This window comes from Mirounga angustirostris, unplaced genomic scaffold (assembly GCF_029215605.1).
Source record: "Mirounga angustirostris isolate CCGP_5_RB_7025 unplaced genomic scaffold, mMirAng1.0.hap1 SCAF_13, whole genome shotgun sequence".
Classification (NCBI taxonomy): Eukaryota; Metazoa; Chordata; class Mammalia; order Carnivora; family Phocidae; genus Mirounga; species Mirounga angustirostris.
Genome location: NW_026991721.1, coordinates 26,582,100 through 26,605,013, shown reverse-complemented (window position 1 = coordinate 26,605,013; position 22,914 = coordinate 26,582,100). Strand labels below are relative to the sequence as shown.

The window sequence follows — 22,914 nt, the reverse complement described above, 5'->3', positions numbered from 1 at the left end:
GCCATGGACTTTCCCAAATTCTCCAAAATGTTTACCTTTTTACTTTACTTCCCTCACTCTCCTTGGAGGCCCCTCCCCCCACAAACTGTTCATGGCCCTCTGTCTCCCTAAGAAGCAATGCAACACAGTGCCGGAATCGGACAAGACTCATGTTATGACTAGCTATGTGACTGTGGACAAGTCACTCATCTTCTCTGGACTTCAGTTTCCTCATCCGTAAAATAGACGTAACGGTACCCACCTATAAAGGTGCACTGAGGACTAAATGGAAAAATAAAATACAGACAAGGAAGAACCTTAAATGCATATTGCTAGGTGACAGAGGTCAGTCTGAAGAGGCCACATACTGTATGATTCCAACCGTACGACATTCTGGAAAAAGGCAAAACTATAGAGACGGTAAAAAGATCAGTGGTTGTCAGGGGGAGGAGAGAAAGAGGGGAGAGATGAATAGGTGGAACACAGGCATTTTTATTTTTAGACAGTGAAACTATTCTGTACTATAATGTAATGGTAAATGCGTGGCATTATGCATTTAAGAAAACCCGTGGAACCCCATGGCACAAAAAGCCAACCCTGACGTAAACTATGGACTTTTGTTAACAATAATGTTTCAAAAAAATAATAATGCATCAATACTGGCTCATCAACTGTAACAAGTGTATCATACTGAGGCAAGATGTTAATAGGGAGGAGGGGGAAGAGGGAGGATATGGGAACTCTTTGTACTTTCTGCACAATTTTTCCTTAAACCTAAAACTGCTCTAAAAAATCAAGTCTTTGAAGACAAAAAGCCCATATATAAAATTCAGCACACTGCCTGGCATATAGAACGTGTCCAGCACCCACATGGTGGTGCTGTTATTGTCATTATTTACTGTTATTAGTAGAACACTTGGCAAGAGAAGAGTCAACTTCGGGCACTGGACAATGCAGACCAAGTCAAGGGTCTGACTTGGAAGCCAAGGGTCCAGGTCATTCGTTGCAAGAGCTGCACAGCCCACCTGGAAAGGTGAATTAACCAGTCAAGGGGAGAGGGATAGGGTTCTGCCAGAAGCATCTTGGTCTGAGTCAGGGACGAGGCCGTGGTCACAAGGACCTGTAGAGAGGAGGCTGTCCTCTCTGCCCTAGTGGAAGTGGAGAGGTCCCTATTGTCAAAGGAGCCTGTAATTAGGACCAGACTTACCATGGCCAGATGGCCATCAGCAGGGAAAAGAAAGGCTGTTGAGAAGGGAAAGAGGCATAGAAGTGCCCTTCCAGTGAGGCCACCCCGAGTTCTCACCTGAATGCCCCTGAAGACGCCGTGGGTGTGTATTCTGTACTGGGCGCCACAGAGGATGGGCGTTGTGTGGTTATCACTCTCATACCCTGTGCCGTGGCTGCGAACACAAAGAAAGGACAACAAGGCTCAGGTCGGTCCACAGGTGCCATCTGGAAATGCGCATCTGCAGCAGAAGGAAGGTTTTTAAAAAGCTCACAGGACAAGGACAGTTGGCTTTTGCATCCCTCCACTGGGGCTACTCTGGAAACAGGCCTCTGTGAAGGGCGGGGCCGCTCAACCCTGGAGTCACCACCACGAAGCCCTCCCTCATGCTCAGGTTCTCACAGGCCAGCCGTCTGGGTCTGCACCTCTCAGACAAGCTGGGAAAAGTCACAGTGGCAGGATTTCATCCCCAGCAAGTTGTTTACCATCTAGCCAGCAGGACTGACAGCTGGGAATATCTCAGGAATGAGTAGATACCTCAAGTTCCACATTAAGTGCAATGGATTTTTGTCAGCACATCATGACTCAGTTTTTACCAGATAGCACCAAGAAAGTGATGACAAAGAAGAAATGTCACATTCTCAGAAGTGGGAATCACACATCTGTGGCCCTGCTGCACTTAACCTACAGATCAGCTTTCCAGATCAACTTCACTCTTTGCAGGCAACCCCTGGCGTCAGCGGACGCTGGATAATCCTACCCAGCATTAGACTGGCTAGTCCTCTAGTTGGGGCTCAGGTTCATCTTGGGCTGCCAGCGAGAGCTGAGGGCTGTGGAATGCTGAAAAGAACAACTTGGAAGACGTGAAGACTTGAAAACTATTCTCTCCTTTAGGTAAAAGCTGGTATCTATTCTGCTGTGCTTTTACTTCCAAATGAGGCAGAGTAAGGATTCTTATCTACATGGGAAGCACGTTATAATCACATCTAGAATCAGCACAGGGAGCTTTTATGAAATGCCTCTGTAAAATGGTGCAGCTGCTTTGGAAAATGTCTGGCAGCTCCTCAAAAGATTAGACCTAAAGTTACAATATGACCCAGAAATTCTACTTCTAGGTATATTCCCAGGAGAAATGAAAACATGTATCTACAGATAAACTTGTACACATCGTTTATTAGCAGCATTACTCATAATAGCAGAAAAGTGGAATCAACCCAAACGTCCATCAGCTAATGAACGGATGAACGAATTATAGTATCTTCATAAAAGGGAGTATTATTTAGCAATAAAAAGGTAGAAGTACTGATACACGATAATGTGGACAAACCCTGAAAACAGGCTAAGTGAAGAAGCCAGCCACAAAGGACACACCTACTGTGTGATTCCATTTAAACAGAATGTCCAGAACAGGCAAATTCTGTAGAGACAGAAAGTGGATCGGTAACTGGCTGCCTAGGCCTGGGGAAGTTGGGGGGAATGGGAGAGTGACTGCTGAAAATGTCCTAAAATTGTGGGAATGGTCGTACAACTTTCTGAATATACTAGAAACCATTTATTTGTATACTCCAAATGTGTGAACTGTTCGGTATGTGGAATTTATAAAGCTGCTTTACAAAATTAACTCTGGGGAGTCATGGGGTCCATGCACTGTTTCCCCTACCGCCAAGCCTCCAGGTGTAATTAACTTGCTGTCAGGGCTGAGAACCTCCGCCCTCTGCCTCTGTTACTCTAGAGACTCCACGGGTCCCGGTGTAGGAGGCAGGTAGCTTGGCCGGTCAGCCCACTCCAGCTGAGGGTGTGGGGAAACCCTGGGGCTGGCTCCCCTCCACTTCTCCAGGGGAGAGAACCCTGCAGGGGAAGGGTGTCTGCCAGGATGACTGACTTGTCCACACGTCCCAAAGCCACAGCAGTTGTGGGGTTTCACATTGAATTCTGGCTCCAAGCATTTTAGAAAGAACTGCCTGTCTCCCTTGCAGAGAGCAATGATAGCAGTTTGGGGAACTGGGTGGCAGTTCTGCTCACTTCAACTTACTACACTTCGTCTCCACATCCTCCAGGTGATTTCTGACATATCTGTGGGTAGGGGGAAATGTCCCAAAGAACTAAACCAGGGTTAAGCATGCAAGAATTGGAAAGAAATGCCAAATCCAGATAACATCTGCCTCTCTGAACCTTAAAATGTAGTTGCCAAGAAAGAGGCCTTGTCTGCTTTCCTTACAATCACATTATATAAACAGTGAGGACGCAAGAGCTGATGACAGTGGCCATGTGGTAGCAGAGAGAGGACAGGACAAGAAGGACGCTGCCAGAACATTCTGCCTTGAAGGCCGTGAAGAGATGCTGCCTCTGCTCAGTTTAGTCTCTGCATGGAGCCAAAGGTGACACATTTTCTAAGGCTGAGGGATCTCTAAGGGACACGACAGAAATCTGAATTACTTTAAAGTTCTGCTATCAAAGGGGAAGAATTAGGAATCTCTTATTTTGGCAGCTAATTGCTGGATATGATGTTATTTGGGTTCCTGGCGGGCATAGGAAATAGGCTTCCCTCAAAATACTTGTCCCAGGAAAGGCAGTGCTGCCCCACTCACAGGTAATGACATGATCCTCAGAGCCAGATGCAGTCAACACACAAAAGAAGCAACCAGAAACAAGACTGTACCTGCCAAATACGCCCCTTGCTTCTTCTCCCAGGTCCGTGAATAAAAACTACAGCTGGGCCCTGCCTGCCGACGCTGGCGTCTCCAGAAGACAGACGACACATCAGTGCAATTCCACACTTGGAAACCCTGCAAACCAACACCCTTCCCCGTGTGGTCTGCCCAAAATGCTGAGTACAACCCACAAGCATTTCACATGGTGACCACTCTCTCTGGGTAAGTAAAGGAAAGCAGGTCGGTGGTCTTGGGACCAGACACTAACAGAGGGAGAAAAGTCATCTACTGCAACCCTCATTCCAAACTCCTATAGCTTGTCTTCAACAGTTGGAAATACGACTGCTGGCAAGTTTTTAAGGCAGCCCATTCCATTGGGGGAGGGCTTTAATTGTGAGGAAAGGCCTTTCTAAGCCAAGCTGAAATTGGCCTCTCCCTTTCTGTCTTCTGGAGAACCACAGAGACTGTGTGTTTTACAGCCATCTCTGTGGGTCCCCTCTGCTCTGGGGTAAACTCGGCCTCGAAGACAGAGACCAACTTGCTCCTCTCTGTATTCTCTCAGCTTGGTGACTGAAGGTGTGTAGTCTATAATTGTTCCATGACAAGGACTGAACCTAACTCCTCTTCCACATGACAGTCCTTCAGGTACTGGACCAGGTAGACAGCTGTGGTTCTCTCAGTGATTATGACAGAAACTGGTGTCTGATTCCTTTCCTATCTATATCATCCTCTTCTTGATCCCCTTCCTTTGTTAATTCTCTCTCAACGTGTGGGCTCGAAATGGATCCCAGTGCCCCCAGAAGAGTGCTACTATAAAGGAGGGGGGAAGGAGGACCATCCATAAACACAAAAACCTTAAGAATTGGGGGCATACCATAAATGAATAAAACCAGAGAGTACATGCCTCCCCCGAAGGGATTCCATTGCAAATTTTTCCAAATCAGTATGCCAGTCAAACACAGCACAATGCCTTAGGCTCACAGGCTGTCAGGGCGCAATGAACGCATCTAAGGGCCCATCACTTCTTAGCACTCAGGTCACAATGGTCCTCCTCAGTCAAATAGAATCCTCAATGTCCAAGCATGAACCACAGTTAAGGCACATATCTCCAACCTTGAGCTTGAAGATACGATTTCTTTAATTGCAGTTCAAGACTACAGATTTATCCTTCAAAATCCATTTTATTTCTTTTAGCAAGTCATCCCCAACTGTTGAAATCTTTTTTACTCAATTTGGCTTCCAAAACATTTGCTTTCCATCCCATTTCATATTATCTCTACCTTTGAAAATCACCTTTTCTGTGATTCCATTTTTTAAAAGGGTGTGGGGGAGGATCTTCCTTGCTGTTGTGAGGAACTATTATATTTACAATGCACATAATCATTCACTAGTATTCAGAAAGTGATAGGATTCTAAAAGTTCTCTCTATGAGGCAACCTGGGGGAAGCCATCATAGAAAATCTAGTCATTTGGATGGACAAATGTCATCAGCAGGAGTTAACCTGAGACAGAATGGCTCAGGATGATGGTGGCTGCCATTGGAACAATAGACCCAGCTACTAGCTTAGATGGTCAAGTAAAGCCAAGCTTTTCCTCCAAGAGAATTAGTCTTAAAAAGTTCCACTGACTATGCTGTAGATGAACCAAATAGGAGTGAAGGCAGAATTTTTAGAGGTCTGGAGCCATAAAGCCTTCTAAGAAGGGCAAGGAGCCACCACCCAGTGAAGAGATTTCTGGGACCAATGATGCATTTTCCAAATAAAGCAATCACAAAGCTCTGGACAGTTGTAGGCTAAAAATTTATCATGACCCAGAGACAAGGTGTTATTATTCATGGAGCAGCCCTAGAATGGAGTGTGAATCCCACCAGACTGAGCAATCAAGAGACCCAAACCTCCCTTAGGGTAGAAATGTTTACAGTGGCTTGATCTACCTTCCAACAGAGATAATGAGGAAGAAAGTAAGTACTCTGTTCTTTCAGCCAGGGACTGGCAATTATATGAACCAGGTGTTGCCAGACCTTTCCATGTTCCAGAAAAGTCAGAAATCAAGATTTTTATATGAGATCACTTCAGCTATAAATTCTGGCAAATGGGGCGCCTGGGTGGCTCAGTTGGTTAAGTGTGGTTAAGTGTCCAGCTCTTGATTTTAGCTCAAGGTCATGGTCTCGGAGTCATGAGATCAAGCCCCACATCAGGCTCCATGCTCAGCAGGGAGTCTGCTGGAGATTCTGTCCCTCTTCCCCCCGCCCCTGCTCTCTTTCAAATAATCAATCAATCAATCAAAAATTCTGGCAAATAACTGAGATTTTATAGAATCACTGTCAGATCAGACAAAATATCTCTGGCCTGAGGGCCACCAGTTTGCAGCCTCAGGTTTAAGGGTTGTGCAAGGAAGTTTAAGCTACAAACTGGAAAATTCCATCTTGATTTTGTTGTCTCCTTCCACATGGCAACAACGTAGAGGTGGGGAAGCACCTGATTCTTTGAAAACTGAGTATCAGAACCTTCTAAACTCTTGAAAGCTTAAAAAGAAGCTGTACAGCAGACATGGCCAATGCCATGAGGACAAAATCCAGAAGCACTTATCACCTACAAGTATCGGTGGTTCACTCTAAATTTCATTGGCCCACTTGCAAGTGGGTTTAAACATTGAAGCTATAGGCAGAAAAGTGTGAATTCCAGCAGATCAGTTTCCTACAGCTGCTGTAACAAATTACCACAAATCTGATGGCTTAAAACACAAATTTATTACCTTACAATTCTGGAGATCAGAAGTCTAAAATCAACCTCCCTGTCGTAAAGTCAAGGTGTGGGCAGGGCTATTTTCTTCTGGAGGCTGAGGGGAAAATCTCTTTCCTTGTCTTTCCCAATTTCTAGAACTTGCCTGCATCCCTTGGTCCCTTCTTCACATCATTCTAACCTCTTGCTTCCTTCATCACATCCCCTACAACTCCTCTGTAGTCAAATCTCCCCCTGTGTCGTCTTCTTATAAGGACACTTATTACTTTTAGGGCCCACCCGGATGATTCAGGATGATCTCCCCATCTCAAGATCCTTAAATTAATCACACCCACACAGTCCTTTGTGCTAAATAAGGCATCATTCACAGGTTCCAGGAATTAGGACTTCGATATCTTTGGGGGTCATTATTCAACCTCCCATACCAAGAGAACCAGACTTACTCAGTTTCTTGCAGATACATCTGAAAGAGTTAAATTAATCTGGATCCTTTTTCTCCAGATTAATCTAGATTAGTCCAAAAGAGAAACAGCACCTCCCCGTCGGACCTTTATAGCATCAAATGAGACTAGGTAAGTAAAGCACACTGCTTGGCCCATGACATGCCCTCAATAAATGTTCACTAGGACTTAATAGTAAGACCTGCATTTTACAGCAAAGAATATTAAGATTTAAGAAGACACTGAGTTATCTGCCCAAAGTCAGAGAGATGGCAGGTGGCAGAGATGGGGTTTGAGTCCAGGTCAGCACAGCTCTCTTCCTTCAAAACTAGCTAGACAATTCTGGTGGAATAACCCCATCCTGGGTTCACTTCTATCATCAAGACCCTTGACTAATTCCCAGCTCTTTTTTCTAGTGGCATGAATGAAATTAGGCTTGCTGAAGGTTTAAAAATGTCTTGGGAGTGGGTAGGATAAGAGAAGGGGAGCAATCATGAGGAACAAGTCAAGATACTCACTCTTCAGGACACTCAAGCTTCTGCTCTGAGGCCCAGCATTCATTTTGGTTTAAGGAAAGCACAAAGCTAGCTGATGGAAATGGCCTGCTTACATGCGACAGAGCAACAATCAAAACTGAGCACAATTTTTACAAAAAAAAAAAAAAAATTCTTTCCACCTAACTAGGAAAATAAACTGAGCAGAAACAGTTATCAGTAGATCCTATGCTGCGTCATTCCTGGTGGTGGTGTGGGCTGCCCATTTTCCTAAACAGCTTGAGGATCCATAAAAATGTATCCTGAGAAGGTTTGCTTTTCCCAGACAGCTTTAAAATACATAAACACATGTCCTTAGAAAGTTTGCAAAAAGGAGAAGAATGTCCCTCATATAACACAAATTATGAGCCCTCTTCATGCTAAAAACTTGTACATTGAGGTTTGGCCCAGAAAAAAACTTGATGTTAGAAGAGTAGCTTCTCTAGAAATGATTAATTTTGATATTCCACAGGCACAAGAAGATTAATAAAAAGGAATTGAGGTTTTACAGATGAGGAAAACCAGAGCTGCCCTGAAATCCCTTATCAACAGAAGAGGAAGAAGAAAGAAAGAAAGAAAAAAGAAAAGAGAAAGAAAGTAATTAGCATTTGATACAAATATTCAAAAAGGGGAAACCTCCACCTGTGACTTCTCTCTCCCACCTCTAGTCCTTGGCCAGGTGGGCATCCCCCCCTTTCACCTCTGTCTTCTCACCTCTGCAGAGTTAATCAGGTTGAAGGAAAGCTCCTGGGAGAACTTCAAACTCTTGCATATCCAGAAAATGGAATTTACCTATCAACCCCATCTTCTCTATCCATCCTTAATACTCAGGCTATATATATGAGACACTTAAATGCTTGATTCCTTTTGGTGTTGAAAATACACTTTGCTGCAAGCCTTGAGAACCATCACCCCTGTCTAGTGGGCCACTTTTAGGGAAAAGGATACTGGAACCGTGTTCAAAGAGTGTACATCCTTTAAGGTTAAACACAAGAGAGGAGGCTAAACACACCAATCTTGCTAAAAAAAAAAAAAAAAAAAAAAAAAAAAAAAAAAACCCAAATCTAAGCAAGCTTCCAGATCTAACTACCTATTTATAGGCAACACAGGGGATGGAAACCCGAAGTTAAAATGCTGTGAGAGCAATCTGCCGAATCCAGATTGGAAGATATTCTACTGGCCAAACGACTTGCTGTCTCCAACTTACCAGTAACATGAGAAAAAAAAAAAAAAGAGGAGTTAGGGGTGAGAAGGACAGTTACAGCATAAAAGAGACTTAAGAGAGGACAACCAACAAAATAAAACCAAGCCCAATGAAACAATAAGCCTCTGCACAAACGCTCAGCATTCACAAAGATGCACCATGCATAGAGATAGTGGGACTTGAACTGGAGGACTTGGGGCCAAAAGAACAGGAACTTCCCCCAAGAAGCCTTAGTGGTCACACCAGAATTCGTAGGTTGAAAAGCTTTACTGAATGAAAATCTAATTTCCCTGTAGCCAGAGTATTTTCAGAAGTCACTTTCATATCCACTTCGAAGATCTGACTTGGGAAAATGAATATACATTAAATTCTCTTTCTGCACAAAATCAGAGGTGGTGGCAACCTAGCCACAATCACCTCGAGCTCAACATGAAGGCTATTTTTATTCTCTGCCTGAATGTGATGTGCTAAGGGCAATATTTAAATAAAATTCTGCACAGACATCATCAGCAAGGCTTTCTAGCCATTCTCTTTTCTTTGTGTAATTTCATCATTTATAGTGGGAATATAACAAATCAATGGGAATATATAAAAGCCAAAGGATTATTCTGTTCCTGAGAATATACAAAAGATGCAGTTTCTTTTATGAATCCAGCCCAGAACCTAGAACTTAAAAACGAATCAACCAAGTTAAATTTGATTGAGCTTAAAAAACAAAAACAATAATATAAGTAATGTCTGCAGTCTGATAGTTCACGGTATAAAACTCCTCCGGAAGTATAGTCTACAGAAAACAACCAGCTATTTTTTTACTCAAAAAATCTGAGTCTTCCTCCTCCCCTCAGGTGTTTCATTTCAGTTCAGATCTCAAGAAAAAGATGCATTTTTGACTTTTAACAAAAACCTAATCTATCTTGTGTCACTTTCAATTAAAAAGTATACTATGATAACTCTAACTATTGTACCTTTTAATGAGTGCTTTTCTCGTGAGCATTAGAAAGAAGGCTTCTCTGCACCATCCTTCATTTATTCTCTCTCCAGGTATCATACATCCCTATGGGCAAACAGCTCCAAAGTTATCTGGAGGGGAAGAGGACTCACGCCATTTTTACTAACTCTGATTTATTTATTTATTTTTAAAGATTTTTATGTATTTATTTATTTATTTACTTATTTGAGAGAGAGAGAGTAAGCAGGAGGGAGAGGGAGAGAGAAATCAAAGCAGACTCAACACTGAGCAACACAGAACCTGATGTGGGGCTGGATCCCACAATTGCAAGATCATGACCTAAGCTGAAACCAAGAGCCAGACACCTAATGGACTGAGCCACCTCGACGCCCCCTAACTTTGGCTATTTTAATTCTCTATTGAGTCTCTCTTGTGCTGCCCACTCCACATCCATCCCACCTTCCTCTGGAAACACAGCCCTTTCCCTTTCCACTTTTCTTCTAATCCCGCCCTCAGATTCCAGGGGTAAGGACATGCTCAGGATCTGGCCAGTCAGATCACTGAATTCTCCAGCCACATGACCCAACCCAGGCCAGTCAGAGCCTTCCCTGGGTCTTTTGTTGAAGAATCAATAGAGAGGTATTCTTGTCAGGCCATAGATGCCCAGAACCAGAGCTATTTTTGTTACAATGGAGAGAGCCTGTCTGGGAAGGCAGCCAGCACAGAAAACAGCAGAGACAAGAGACAATGAAACAGTGTTCTAATGACATCGTCTGAGCCCCTGAATCCAGACATGGGGTTTTAAAATACAATACAGTTAAGTTACCAAATTTAAATTTCCCCTTTGACCTATGCCAGTTCAACGGGCGTTCTACCACCTACTATAGAAAAAGTCTTGATCCATACCTAATCTAGCAATTACCCAAAAGTCACTGGATTTATTTCTTCAGGGAATTTCTCAAAACACGGTATCTAAAAAACAAAACAAAACAAAACAAAACACGGTATCTACAAATGAGTACTGGTCCCTTCAAAGTATTACCTTCTGGAAGACGCCTCCTGGTTCCAACAATGCTATCATTACCAAAACCTAGTCTGTATTCCTCTTTTGAAAGCTTCTTTATAGTCATGGCTCCTATGTCTTCACTTCACTTCTCACGCAACCTGGTCATCGGCTGCTGTTTAACAGGGGACACGGGCTGGATGGTTAACAGCCTGACAACAACGCTTGTATAAATGAGCCCTTATGAACCATTGAGACTTCCTCACCACTTGAAATGGTACACAAACCTCCTCCAAGTGACATTTTCCCTCCTATTTAACATTCAGAGCAGAGCTAAGAGATATTTTAAATATTTAAATCCAGTTTCTCGGGGCGCCTGGGTGGCTCAGTCGTTAGGCGTCTGCCTTCGGCTCAGGTCATGATCCCAGAGTCCTGGGATCGAGCCCCCATGTCCATGTCAGGTTCTCTGCTCAGCAGGAAGCCTGCTTCTCCCTCTCCCACTCCCCCTTCTTGTGTTCCCTCTCTAGCTGTGTTTCTCCCTGTCAAATAAATAAATAAAACCTTTAAAAAAATAAATCCAGTTTCTCACAACAGTTTGGAGAGAACATAGTCCAAAAACCCCACAATTTTACTGACCCCTACCACTTGGAAGATGATTTTTCAGCATGACTTTCATTCCTGCTTCAACACACACACACACACACACACACACACACACAAACTGTATTTTCATAGACCATCTCAATCAGACTATATAAGAAATCTCTGGATCTCTCCTTACATGTGTCTGGTATTGAGGTGATGGTTTATCATAATCCCAATTTCATCTAACTCACTGGGTTCGTTGTTCTCACAGACTTGGCTCTCTGGCCGGAAACTGCTGCTAGCTACCAAGAACATCTGTCGCAGATCCACATGAGACAAGCCCTGCCCAGGAAAGATGGAGCAGGGGCTTTGCAGCCTGGATTCCTAAAGGCTCCTACGCAGCTTGCTTACACACTCTTGAATCTGAAAAAGTTTACTCAACTATGCTTAATTACATACAAAAAAAAAAAACCTGTCCTCCCTAAAACACCAGGATCAAGCACGGGGGCTCTTAAGATTAAGATGTCCCCTGCTTCTCCAGTTGAAACGGAGGCTTGCAGGTGTGAAGGTTGTGTGCCTAATCATCTTTTCCACAGGTCCCACCCTCCAAACGAATGTTAGTAACACCACAAAGTATTTCAAGGTGAAGACACAAAGGAAAATCCTTGTAACATATTCATGGAATCACACTCATTCTCAAAGAAATTTTGAAGTCAGAGGCATTATTGCTAAAAAGTTCTGAAAAGGAAGAAATTCAAAATGGAGACATCTGACACAGAACAAGACTTGAAAAAAATGTTCAGGAATGCCATCCACGTTCTTTTATTCTATTTTTTTTTAAGATTTACTTATTTATTTTAGAGAGAGTAGAGAGTAGAAACCCAAGCAGTCTTGGCCCTGAGCTCAGGGCCTCATGCGGGGCTCGATCTCATGACCCTGAGATCAGACCTGAGCTGAAACCGAGAGTTGGATGCTTAACTGACTGCACCACCCAGGCACCCCTGTTATCTACATTCTTGAAGAAAGGGTTAGCTCTTTTTTCCAAAAGTCAATCTTCTCCAAAATTAATTTTTAAACCTGATGCAATCCCCTCAAAATTCTAATTAAGACTTAAAAAATAAACTTGTTATTTTAGAATTGTTTTAGATTTACAGAAAAATTTCTAAGATAATATAGACAGTTACCATATATCTCATGCCCAGGTTCCTCTCTTACTCACATCTCACTCACAAATGCACAAATGAGTGCATTTGTCACAATTAACAAACCAATACTGACAAAGACTTTCTTTTTTCTTTTATTTTGTTTTTAGAGAGAGAGAGTGCCTGTGCATGAGCAAGGGTGGTGAGGAGCAGAGGGAGAGGGAGAGAGAGAATCTTAAGAAGGCTCCACGCCCAGTGTGAAGCCGGATGGTGCTGAGATCATGACCTGAACCAAAATCAAGTCAGACGCTTAACCAACTGAGCCACCCAAGCACCCCAATAAAGACTTTCTTTGAAATCAACAAGATGAATCTAAAAGTCATCTTGAAGAATGAACAAGAGATAATAGCCAGAATTAGTTTGAAAAAAGAAATACAATGCTAGGAAACTTTTCTATCAGATATTTAAATAGTCTATAAAATTAGAGCTAAGAAAATAGCCTGATACTTGGCAAAAAGAACCAGACTGATCAAAAGAAGAGGGTAAAGCATCTAGAAATGGACCCAAGGAATTTGATAGGTTCCGAGGATTGATAAAGGAAATATTTGAAGTTAATGATGAAAGACTGGATTATTCAATATAGTTTGGGGATACTGGCTAGTCCTCTAGAAACAAATCAAGGTAGAATCAAATTGCCAAATAAATTCAAGATGAACTAAATGTTTAAATATAAAAAGTAAATTTAAAAATATACCAAGAAATACCAATAAATAAGTAAATTTTTTTTTAAATCTTGGGAAAATCTTTTTAGACACGATACTAAGGCCAAAAACTTGAAACCATAAAACAAAAACTGATCACTTTTACTATAAAAGTAGAAATTTCTGACAGGAAAAGACAAAACCATTAAGAGTCAAAATAAAATCAGAGAAAATACTTGTAGTACATAGGACAACCAAAGGGTTAATATCCTTATAAACAAAGAGCCCTTGCAGATCAACAGTTATTGGATGACCTATCCCAGCTCTTAGCTACCCAGTGGCCAGTTACCCATGGAGCCTCTTCTCTCTCAAGGACAGTGTTCCAGCATATTCTATCCTCTCCCACCAACTTTTTCCCTCTTCTTGATCATTCTCATCAGTAAACAAAAAGGCAGGTATTTCTCTCTAAATAAAGTAAATAAAGCAAAACACTATGAAACCACCTTCTCCTGACATTCTATCCTCATTGAGCTAGAACCCCATTTCTTTGCTCCTTTTTGCAGCAAAACTCCATGCAAGCGTCTTTGTACAAGTGCCTCCAGTTTATCCCCTCCTAGGATCTCTTAAACCCATCTCTATCAGGCTTTCCCCCTCTTCCACTAATCTTCACAGAGACAACTACAGTTACTAGTTCGGTCAATGTTTCCAGGAGTTTCTCTCTGCGGATATAAACACATCCTAATAAAAATTAGTGATTACTGGGTGGTAAGGTAACAGATACCTCTTTTCCTTTATGATGTTTTGGGACTGGTTTGATGTTTTAAATACATAGTAAGCCTGTGTTACTTTTATAATCAAGGGGGTAAGAGTTGTTTTCATTTTGATAAAGTCACCATCTTAGCCTTAGGAACATTATATTTGTGGCTTTGCTTTTAAAATAAAAAGTTAGAGGGCGCCTGGGTGGCTCAGTCAGCTAAGTGTCTGCCTTCGGCTCAGGTCATGATCCTGGGGTCCTGGGATGAAGTCAGGCATTGGGTTCCCTGCTCAGTGGGGAGTCTGCTTCTCCCTCTTCCTCTACCCCTCCCCCCTGCTTGTGTTCTCTCTCAAATAAAAAAAAATTCTTTAAAAAAAATAAACAAAAATAAAGAGTTAAAAATAAAGCTAGAGTAAATGAACTTTTTCAATTTAAATAAGAAAAAAAACCTACTCAAATATGCAACAGACCCTCAATTCAGAGAAGTGTTTATACAGATGACTTTTTACTAGTGTAGCTTCCATGTCAATATTTTCCTAGCTGGAGGTTATGATTTTTTTTCTTGGGTAAATAATAGGAAGAAGGATTCATGGTGAGTAGAGGGTCTCAGAAGGGTACAAGATGGGATCACAGACATGAGAGGTGCAAAATATTCCTTTAGGTCATGAAAGACATCCGCCACACACCTATTATATTTCTCCCCCCTCCAACACACACACACACACACACACACAAAAACACCTTTATCAATAGGCTAGAACCCTACTTCATCTTTCTGTGCTGAGTCCATCATCCTCCTCACATCCATCTTGGTCCCTTCACCACCACCTTCTTGGTCTCTTTGTATTTCTGATCTGAACAAACCTGTCATTTCCCCTCACCTTTACAAGATGAAAATGACTCCTTGCTTAAAAATAAATAGAGACATAGTGTAGAGATGATGTCTAGAAAGGCCAAAGTAGTTTTTTAAATGAAATATTTTTTAACAAGTTAAGAATATTTTCAAAACACTCTCTTGATAGTTGAAATACAGAACTTGACAATGGCTTACAGAAGTTGAAGCCCAATTATTTGCTATAGAAAAGAAAAGGACACAAATGTACGTGTATGCATAGAAAAAGATCTAGGGGCCCCTGGGTGACTCAGCTGGTTAAGTGTCCGACTCCTGATTTTGGTTCAGATCCTGATATCAGGGTTGTGAGATGGAGCCCTGCTTTGGGTGCTGGCATGGAGCCTGCTTTGGATTCTCTCTCTCCCTCTGCCCCTCACCATGTGCCCCCCAAAAAGAAAAAAGTCTAAGTGTATGCAACATAATATTAACAGTAATTTCGTCTGAACTACCGGGGGAGGGGGGGAAGTTTCCTTCCCTGTATAGTTGTATTTTCTAGGTGTTCTATAATTTATATGGATTACTTAAATAATTTAAAAAGTTACATATATTAATTGAATACATGCCCAAAGAGAAAAGGGTGGGAAAGGTGAACAGCCAAGGAGAGTTGAAACAAGTAGCATGGAAGTGAGAACTGAGGGCAAAGAAATTAAGTCCACTCCAGATGCGAGGAACAGGAGACACAGCTCAAAATCAGTCTCCCTCCCCACCCTGCCAACCCAGGAGTCCCATGTTTGTCTTGGCAGTATGGCTAACAGATCTAAGCGGAATCCAAGGGATGACAAAGAACTACTTTCCTGGCATAAAGGTAACCATTTTTTTTTTAAGATTTTATTTATTTATTTATTGGAGAGAAAGAGAGACAGAGAAACAGCATGAGAGGGGAGAGGGTCAGAGGGAGAAGCAGGCTCCCCGCTGAGCCGGGAGCCCGATGTGGGACTCGATCCCAGGACTCCGGAATCATGACCTGAGCCGAAGGCAGTTGCTTAACCAACGGAGCAACCCAGGCGCCCCTAAAGGTAACCATTTTTAAAAGGAGAAATTAACAAAGTTTTGCTGGGGGTGGAGCTGGAGGATTTCACTCAGGAATGCTGATATTCACAGAACTATTTCTCTCCACCTTTGCTCTGCATCCCAAGCTCCAGGAGCCACTTAAAAGCAGGCTATCTATTTTCAAGAAGTAAATCTCTTGGACGAATACCTTATGTTTATGAGCTGGAATGGGAAGGTGCTGGGCTGTGTATTGGAACTCCCAGCCAGAGAAGACAGTTATCTCTTTTGGCACAGGTTCTCAGGGATGAGACCATGTCTAGCGGGGATTTTCTCCAGATTCGACAGCCTTGGCCCTACCAAAACGCGCGGCTTTGTTTTCACCATACATCACTCATCGTGAGTCTTTCGTTTTTCCTTTCAACCATCCACAGGTCAAATACTGTGTGTTCCCAACAGTCTGTGAACTTCTTGGACCAGCAAAGGGACATTCATTCTGCTCAGCACTCCTTTAACATTTCTATTGTGTTCGATTTCCCACTCCCCCTGCCCAACTCCCCAGAGAATAACTTCTTCCTTGTTTTAATAACTTGGACCACAGTCAAGGTTGATGTGTTACTCCATTTTGCAGGATATTTTCTTCAGAAGAGACAAAACAGAGACTAACGGAGTAGCTGCGGCTTGTGAGCAGATTTAGGAAATCAGTGGCCGTTAAGAACACACAGGAAAGGCTTTTAAAGAAATAAAAATCAGGCAATGAATGCAAAAGCACCATAAACAGAATTATTCATAAAGGTGGACTAATGCTTAGAAGGAATCCCTGACAATTTCCTCTCCCAGTGACCCACTTAAAAAATCTAGTTTCATTTGTGAGTGATGAAAAGGGTCAGAGTTAAGAAAGTGGGTTCATAAAGTACCTTCTCTGACTTAAACTGAAATATAATACTCTCCCATTTGAGGTCATAAAAGTAGTTCTGATCCCAATGGGCACACAGAGATCAGAAAATGAATAGAAGAGGAGAGAGGAGTAAATCAGGGGCTAAAGTATCTCTTCCTCCCCATTATATCATGTTTTCATCTCATCTTGCCCATGCTCTCCCTAAAAATCCCATCCCCACCCATTGTAATAACACCGCTCCCTGACATCTAATGAAAGATGTCTCCAAGGACCTGCTTAGGACACAAGGAAAAAAACCGATTCTTTTTTAAGTAAAATTTTTGAGGAAAAAAGACATGAACAAATATTTAATGGGGGTTTATCTGAAGCTCATGATCTTTTTAATAAAAAAAATTGGGATAATGTCTCATTTTTATGAATGATATGGAAATTATCTTTTTTCTCCAAAACATGAGGCAAATCTCCAGTTTTTCTGTTCTATATCTACTGTGTCACCATGATTTTTCTTACCATTGACTTCAAATAGTATCAAGACACTAGCTATGGATTTAAGTTAAAAAAAAAAAAGCTATCTTTCTTCATGGAATATTTTTACTCAAATACATTTTCCATATTAACAGTGTTTTCATACCATGACAAAAGGAAGTGAATATGGCATCAGAGAGAAGGATGATGCCTACCCAGATTGTGTCTCCCCTGGAGAAGAGCCCAATTTTCTACTGGAATAACAGATTCAACTGAATTCAGTTCTAGGAAGTTCAGGAGCTTGGAGGAAAGAGCTAAGGATTAGCCATTTTTAAGAGCCATAAGAGAGGCAGACTGTGGGTCATGACACATCAGTGTGTTGTAATGTCAATCTCCACATCACAACAAGCATTTTATAGTTCACACTGGCTCAGCGAAGAGCCTGCTTCTCCCTCTCCCTCTGCTGCTCCCCCTGCTTATGCACTCACGTGCTCTCTCTCTCTGTCAGATGAATAAATAAAATCTTTAAAAATAAATAAATTAAAAATAAAGTTCACGTTGCTATGTGAACTTGGATTAGGTGTCTTAGTCTCTCCACCCTCCTCATCTGAAAGATGGACATACCCTAGTATCCTAGGATTGTCACGAGGTCAAAGGAGAAAACATACGTAAAGCCCCTTACACGGGGCCCAATAATGTTAGCATCCACCCTTAGATAAATGGTCAAATCATAAATGGAAGCAGACATTAGTTGACTTACAATACATTCTAAAGGGATAAATCTGCTGCGTGAGAAAAGATGTTAGTAAACTATACCATTGCAACCTTGTTCTCCAAAGAGTTGCTCTTCTGTAGGACTACCTACTAGAGACATTTTATCCTTTTCATTCAGCTTTCTGAATAAAAATAGTATTCAAGAAATACATTTTGGTTTCAGAAATCCTTTTCCAAAATGTAAGCACCAGACTAATAAAAACTCTTCTAGTTTCTTTCTTCCTTAAAGTGGATTGAACAAAACAAACTATTCACATTTTGTGCTTTATCTTCACAATATAACTTCTGATTCCTCAGCAAGTGACTAATATCATGTGTCTAAAGACCTTAAAAGGTATCAAAATTATCTCAACTATGGAAAGACCCAGAATCAAACACATGCCAAGATTCTGTATCTGTAATTTTTGTAATTAAGCAAACAAACCTTGTACTCCAACATGAAGAAATTTTAAAAATTGAAACATACTACTCACTTCACAATCAAGTTATATCTGCTCTTGGCATTTAATGTGGAGACAGTTTCTGAATTCTGAGAAGAGAGAGAAGAAAAGGAAGGGATCCAGAAAGAAAGGGTAAGAGCAAGAAGCCAAGAAACATCAGACAAGTTGAGAGTAGGTAGAAAGACAAAATGCTGAAATTGTCAGCAGCCCCTTGGACGCAAGTGTGGAGAGAGAAAATTCACATCAACAGGCTTTTGGGGTCTAGAGAGAGGAAGTTGAGATTTGGATAAAATAGCAGAAAAAATGGGAGCTGGGGGTGGAAAGAAGGATCTAACAGTAAGTCCTGGAAGATTGAAAAACAACTCTGCTGATCACTGAAGGATGATACAAAAGCCAGGACTGAGCCAACAAAAGAAAGAAGGATGAGAAGAAGGAGACCAATTCTGGTGTTCATGCAGAGAAAATAAAGTCAAAGAAATAGCTACAGAAATGTCCCAGGGTGCAGCCTATAGGGCTGGGGAAGACACAGATGTTTGAGAACAACAACAAAAAAGTTCTTGTAAGAATTCTGTCTACAGATTTGAGGTAAAAATTAAGTTCTCCCTGAGAGATTTAAAAGCAAATAGAGAAAAAGCAAGTTATAGATGCCTGAAAGATTTGACTGATCTAACAGGAAGATGTATAATACCACAAATTTAGTGTTTGGTAAAACATTCCAGAGGAAATGAGCAGGACTCCTAGTACATCGTTGTAAAAACTGTCTTCTAGGAGTATGTTGATGAGAAATGTCACCACCTCCGTTTTTGCCCACAATATGTCTACAACAAATAAGAGGCAGAGAGGGAGAAGGGGAAAGAGAGAGAGAGAGGGAGGGAGAGATCCTTCCCATCCCATTGCACCAACTGCTACCCTGATTACCCACTGTCAATGCTAACTCCTGCATCGCCCCAGGCGCCAGTCAACAAGGCCTACATCATTGGCTTTGCCATCATCGTATCATCCACTCACTTGCTCTGCCCTTCTGTCCATTTCACTGAGCTGGAGCTCCCAGCAGCAACTCTAGAAGAGAAGAAGAGGTGGGGAATGGGGAATGGAGCATGCGTGGCTCTTGCAAGCTCCCAGATCCCAGAATCCAATGAGAAGCCACTAATACACAGAGATGTGAAGCTAGTTGTCTCGTCCAGAGTGTTGGACTTAGTCTCCAGTGCCACCAGGTGGAAGGCACCATAGGGAGGCTGGAAAGAGCCTCTGCTTTGGAATTAGATCCAGGCTTGGAATCCCACCTCTACCACTTAATATGATGTGAACTTGGGAAGTGACTTAACTTTCTGAGCTTGATTTCTTATTTGTAGAAAACAGGGTAACCATACCTAAGCCTTACAGTATTGTTAGGAAGAGTAAGTGAGGGGACTGAGAAAAGCACCTGCTACAATTATGGGGACGTCACTGGAGTCATATGCTAATGCCCATTGACTCAGACTTGAGAAAGCGAACAGTGAGTTCTTGTACTGTTGAAAGCAAGTCCCACCTGTTTGCCTTTTAAAATTTCCAGGTGCAAAGAATCTCCCCTGCCTATGTTGTGTTCTCCCCGTTGTGACCGTCTACAGAGCATGAAGAAAACCCGTTGGTACAACCGGGTATGAGCACATCTGACTCAAAAGTGTCCCAATCATCAGCACTCAAATACGAATTTGGATCCCGGGCATTATAAACTGAAAGTATTTCTCGACAAGATAATGTAATAGTTAACATCTGTGATATCAGTAGCAAAACAAACATTAAATGAGGTTGAACTGACACAATTTTGAAGAACTCTAAAACACTCAATAAGTAAAGGCCAAATTACTTTTTCTCAGTAGTCTCAACTCCCTTGTTCCGGACACACACAAAAATCCCCTATTTATATTCCTGAAAATTTAATACTGAACGCAACCCACCAACTGGGGGAAGGAGGAAAGCAGCTTAGTTCTACAGAGAGCCATGACTATTTTTCTAAAACTGCATTTTCTTCGTGAGTTATAAGCACCTTTAAAATGGTTCGAACAGGTGTATGTTTTTATTGAAGGGCAATGGAACAGAGAAAACCTTACCCCTTTAAAGTGGCTCCTAAGTTCATCTGATTCCAGGTCATGCATTCAAGCTGGGAGGTCATTTGGTATAAATTGTCACTGTTAGAAAAATATCCAGAATTAGAAACACATAACTACAAAGAAATATACAATTATTTCTTCAAAAAGCAATGGGTTTTACCTTTTCTTTGCAGCGAAAGCCTCCATGTTTTCCAAAATGACAGAATATTGTGAGTCTGAAATGATTTTCATTTCATCCCACTGATTCCTGCACAGTTAGTTATTCACTTCACACAGAGCAGGAAGGATGTGAGAGTAATCTGGAAGCCTTTAAAAAAAACCTTAGTATAGCAAACACTGAAGTTTCTGAAAAGGTATTAAACCTTCCAGGGGAAGAGGCTAAAGGGAGTGGAACCCTTAAAAGGCAACACAGGTTGGATAACTCAACATTAAAGTTAAAAGCCTGGAGCTGAAAGTAAAAAGACGGCAGATTAATTATTCGTGAAAAGGCCATTAAGTTGTTTTAATCAAAAGGACATGTATCATGTGGATTATGAGGGTCTGAAAAGTCAAAGAGTGATGGGTGGTGGATGGTCTAATACTCAAGGATGTGACAAGCAAAAGAAAGAGGATGGTAAAGTCTATGCACAACTGAAGGAATTCCTCTTTGGAAATTGTATAATCCTGGTACAAGTCGAATGGAGTTTAAAAAAAAAAAGCCCCAGCCCCAGTTCTATCAAGCTCTAAGAAGGAAAAATAATGGATGATTATTTACATTAAGACCCCAAAGGAGAAAGTACACTACATGTAAACCAACCAAAAGTTGTTCTCTCCTCTCCTCTTATATTTATCTCATTCCTAGAAAAGCAGCACATAAATCAATTAGCAGAAAACTCCTTAATTACCAAGCTCTATGGGAAGACATTCAGTCCTGAACTGAAATGGTTAATTATGAAATTTGAGACCCAAGAGATGGATGGGCTGTCTTCAAACCCTTGGTCTAAACACATTACAGAGGAATACCTTTCCTCTGCCTTCATGGAAGCAGAGAAAGAGAGCAGCTTGCAACATCTAACATGCGATATCAGACCCCAAACCTAGAAATCTCCATCTTGTGGTGGGTGGCATGCCTTTAGATTGCTTCCTCGGGCAGAGGCAACACCCAATTTTAATTAAGAGAAGGTTTTGTCAGGCCAGCCAAACTGGGAACTTGTGGAGAGGACAAGGAAATCACGGCAACTCGGGATAAATGGATGCTCCTTCTAGGCATAGCTTGATAAATCATGGCAGAGTGCCTCTGACGTTCGTATAATCACTCTGAAAGTGATTTGGAACTCCTTCGTGGCGGGCACACAGGATAAGGAGAAAATCAGATTCCAGGACGGAATCTTACGTATGAAATGTGAAGTGACTCCAAGCTCGAAGTATGGTGTCCTTTCATTAGTCAGTGTGTATCTGGACCCCATCATTCATCCTCAGGTCTGACTGGCTATTATGCTACTACAATATCCTACATATCAATGAAAAAAAAATGATTAGTTTCTCCTGCAGCTTCTCTATTTGCACTAACGGCCCGTGCTGGTCCGTGCCACTACGTTTCGCAATTCCACAAATTCTTGCTGTAAGGCCGATGTAATTAATTTCTGAAGGACCCCCAATTTTTATTAGAAGTGCCAGCCCTGCTGCATTTAACACAGAAGAGTTTCTTGAACTTTCTTTGGGCTGACAGCTCATTAATAAGCAGCCTCCTCCACAATCTCTACTGGTTTTTGTTCTCTCGCGCCTTTTCATCAAGCAATCCATTTATTAATCTTGCCATTAATCTCAGCCAACAGGCATTGTATTCCCCAGGCAGCTCTGTATTTTTGTCACTGATTTTTAAAAAATTGTTCACCAACTAAAATCACTCAGCTCCGGTTGACAATTTTCCTAGGCCCTATTGAGATGTGGGATCTTTCTGAAATTATTTCATCCTTGCATAAGACTAAGATCATAATTTTCAACAGGGCCAATGAGAAGTAAGATGAGGGACAGAGTTTGTGCACATGGGTCAGTGAGTGCCAAATATCTAACTTTGTGATTTAGGAATTTTCTCACAGACTTAAAGAATAGTCCAGTAGATTCCTAAGGGTCTCTATAAGGAAGTACCCCAAAGAGAAAGTATTTTTAGGGCCATTTTCTCAGCCCCCAGAAAGCAAACTTTCTCAAATATACTGTCTATGTCTTACATACATGTATCTTCCTAGTGTGTGCTTAACAAATATTCTATACTACACAATATGAGAGCTACTGCTCAGACACAGTTCTTGAGCACTTGAAATATGGCTAGTGCCATACACTGAAATAAGATTTTGACTATTTTTTAAAAGATTTTATGTATTTATTTGACAGAGAGAAAGAGAGAGGACGAGCTGGGGGAGGGGCAGAGAAGCAAACTCCCCACTGAGCACAGAGATGAACATGGGGCTTGATCCCAGGACCC

The 22,914-nt window shown here is 41.7% G+C and overlaps 1 protein-coding gene across 11 annotated transcripts in view; it reads right to left on the bottom strand.

Annotated features, from left to right (window-relative positions):
- Nucleotides 1-22,914, bottom strand: part of WT1 (WT1 transcription factor) — a 46,630-nt gene that overhangs the window by 8,637 nt on the left and 15,079 nt on the right. For 6 of the 11 annotated variants that reach the window (XM_064575886.1, XM_064575885.1, XM_064575887.1 and 3 more), the window contains 2 exons: nucleotides 20,454-20,531; nucleotides 1,283-1,379 (listed from right to left, as the gene is read on the bottom strand). In XM_064575886.1, coding sequence (XP_064431956.1) covers nucleotides 1,283-1,379; nucleotides 20,454-20,531 — 175 coding nt within the window. Of the gene's footprint in view, nucleotides 1-1,282; nucleotides 1,380-19,371; nucleotides 19,423-20,453; nucleotides 20,532-22,914 lie in introns of all 11 variants that reach the window. The other 5 variants (XM_064575883.1, XM_064575884.1, XM_064575879.1 and 2 more) reach the window with 1 other exon arrangement.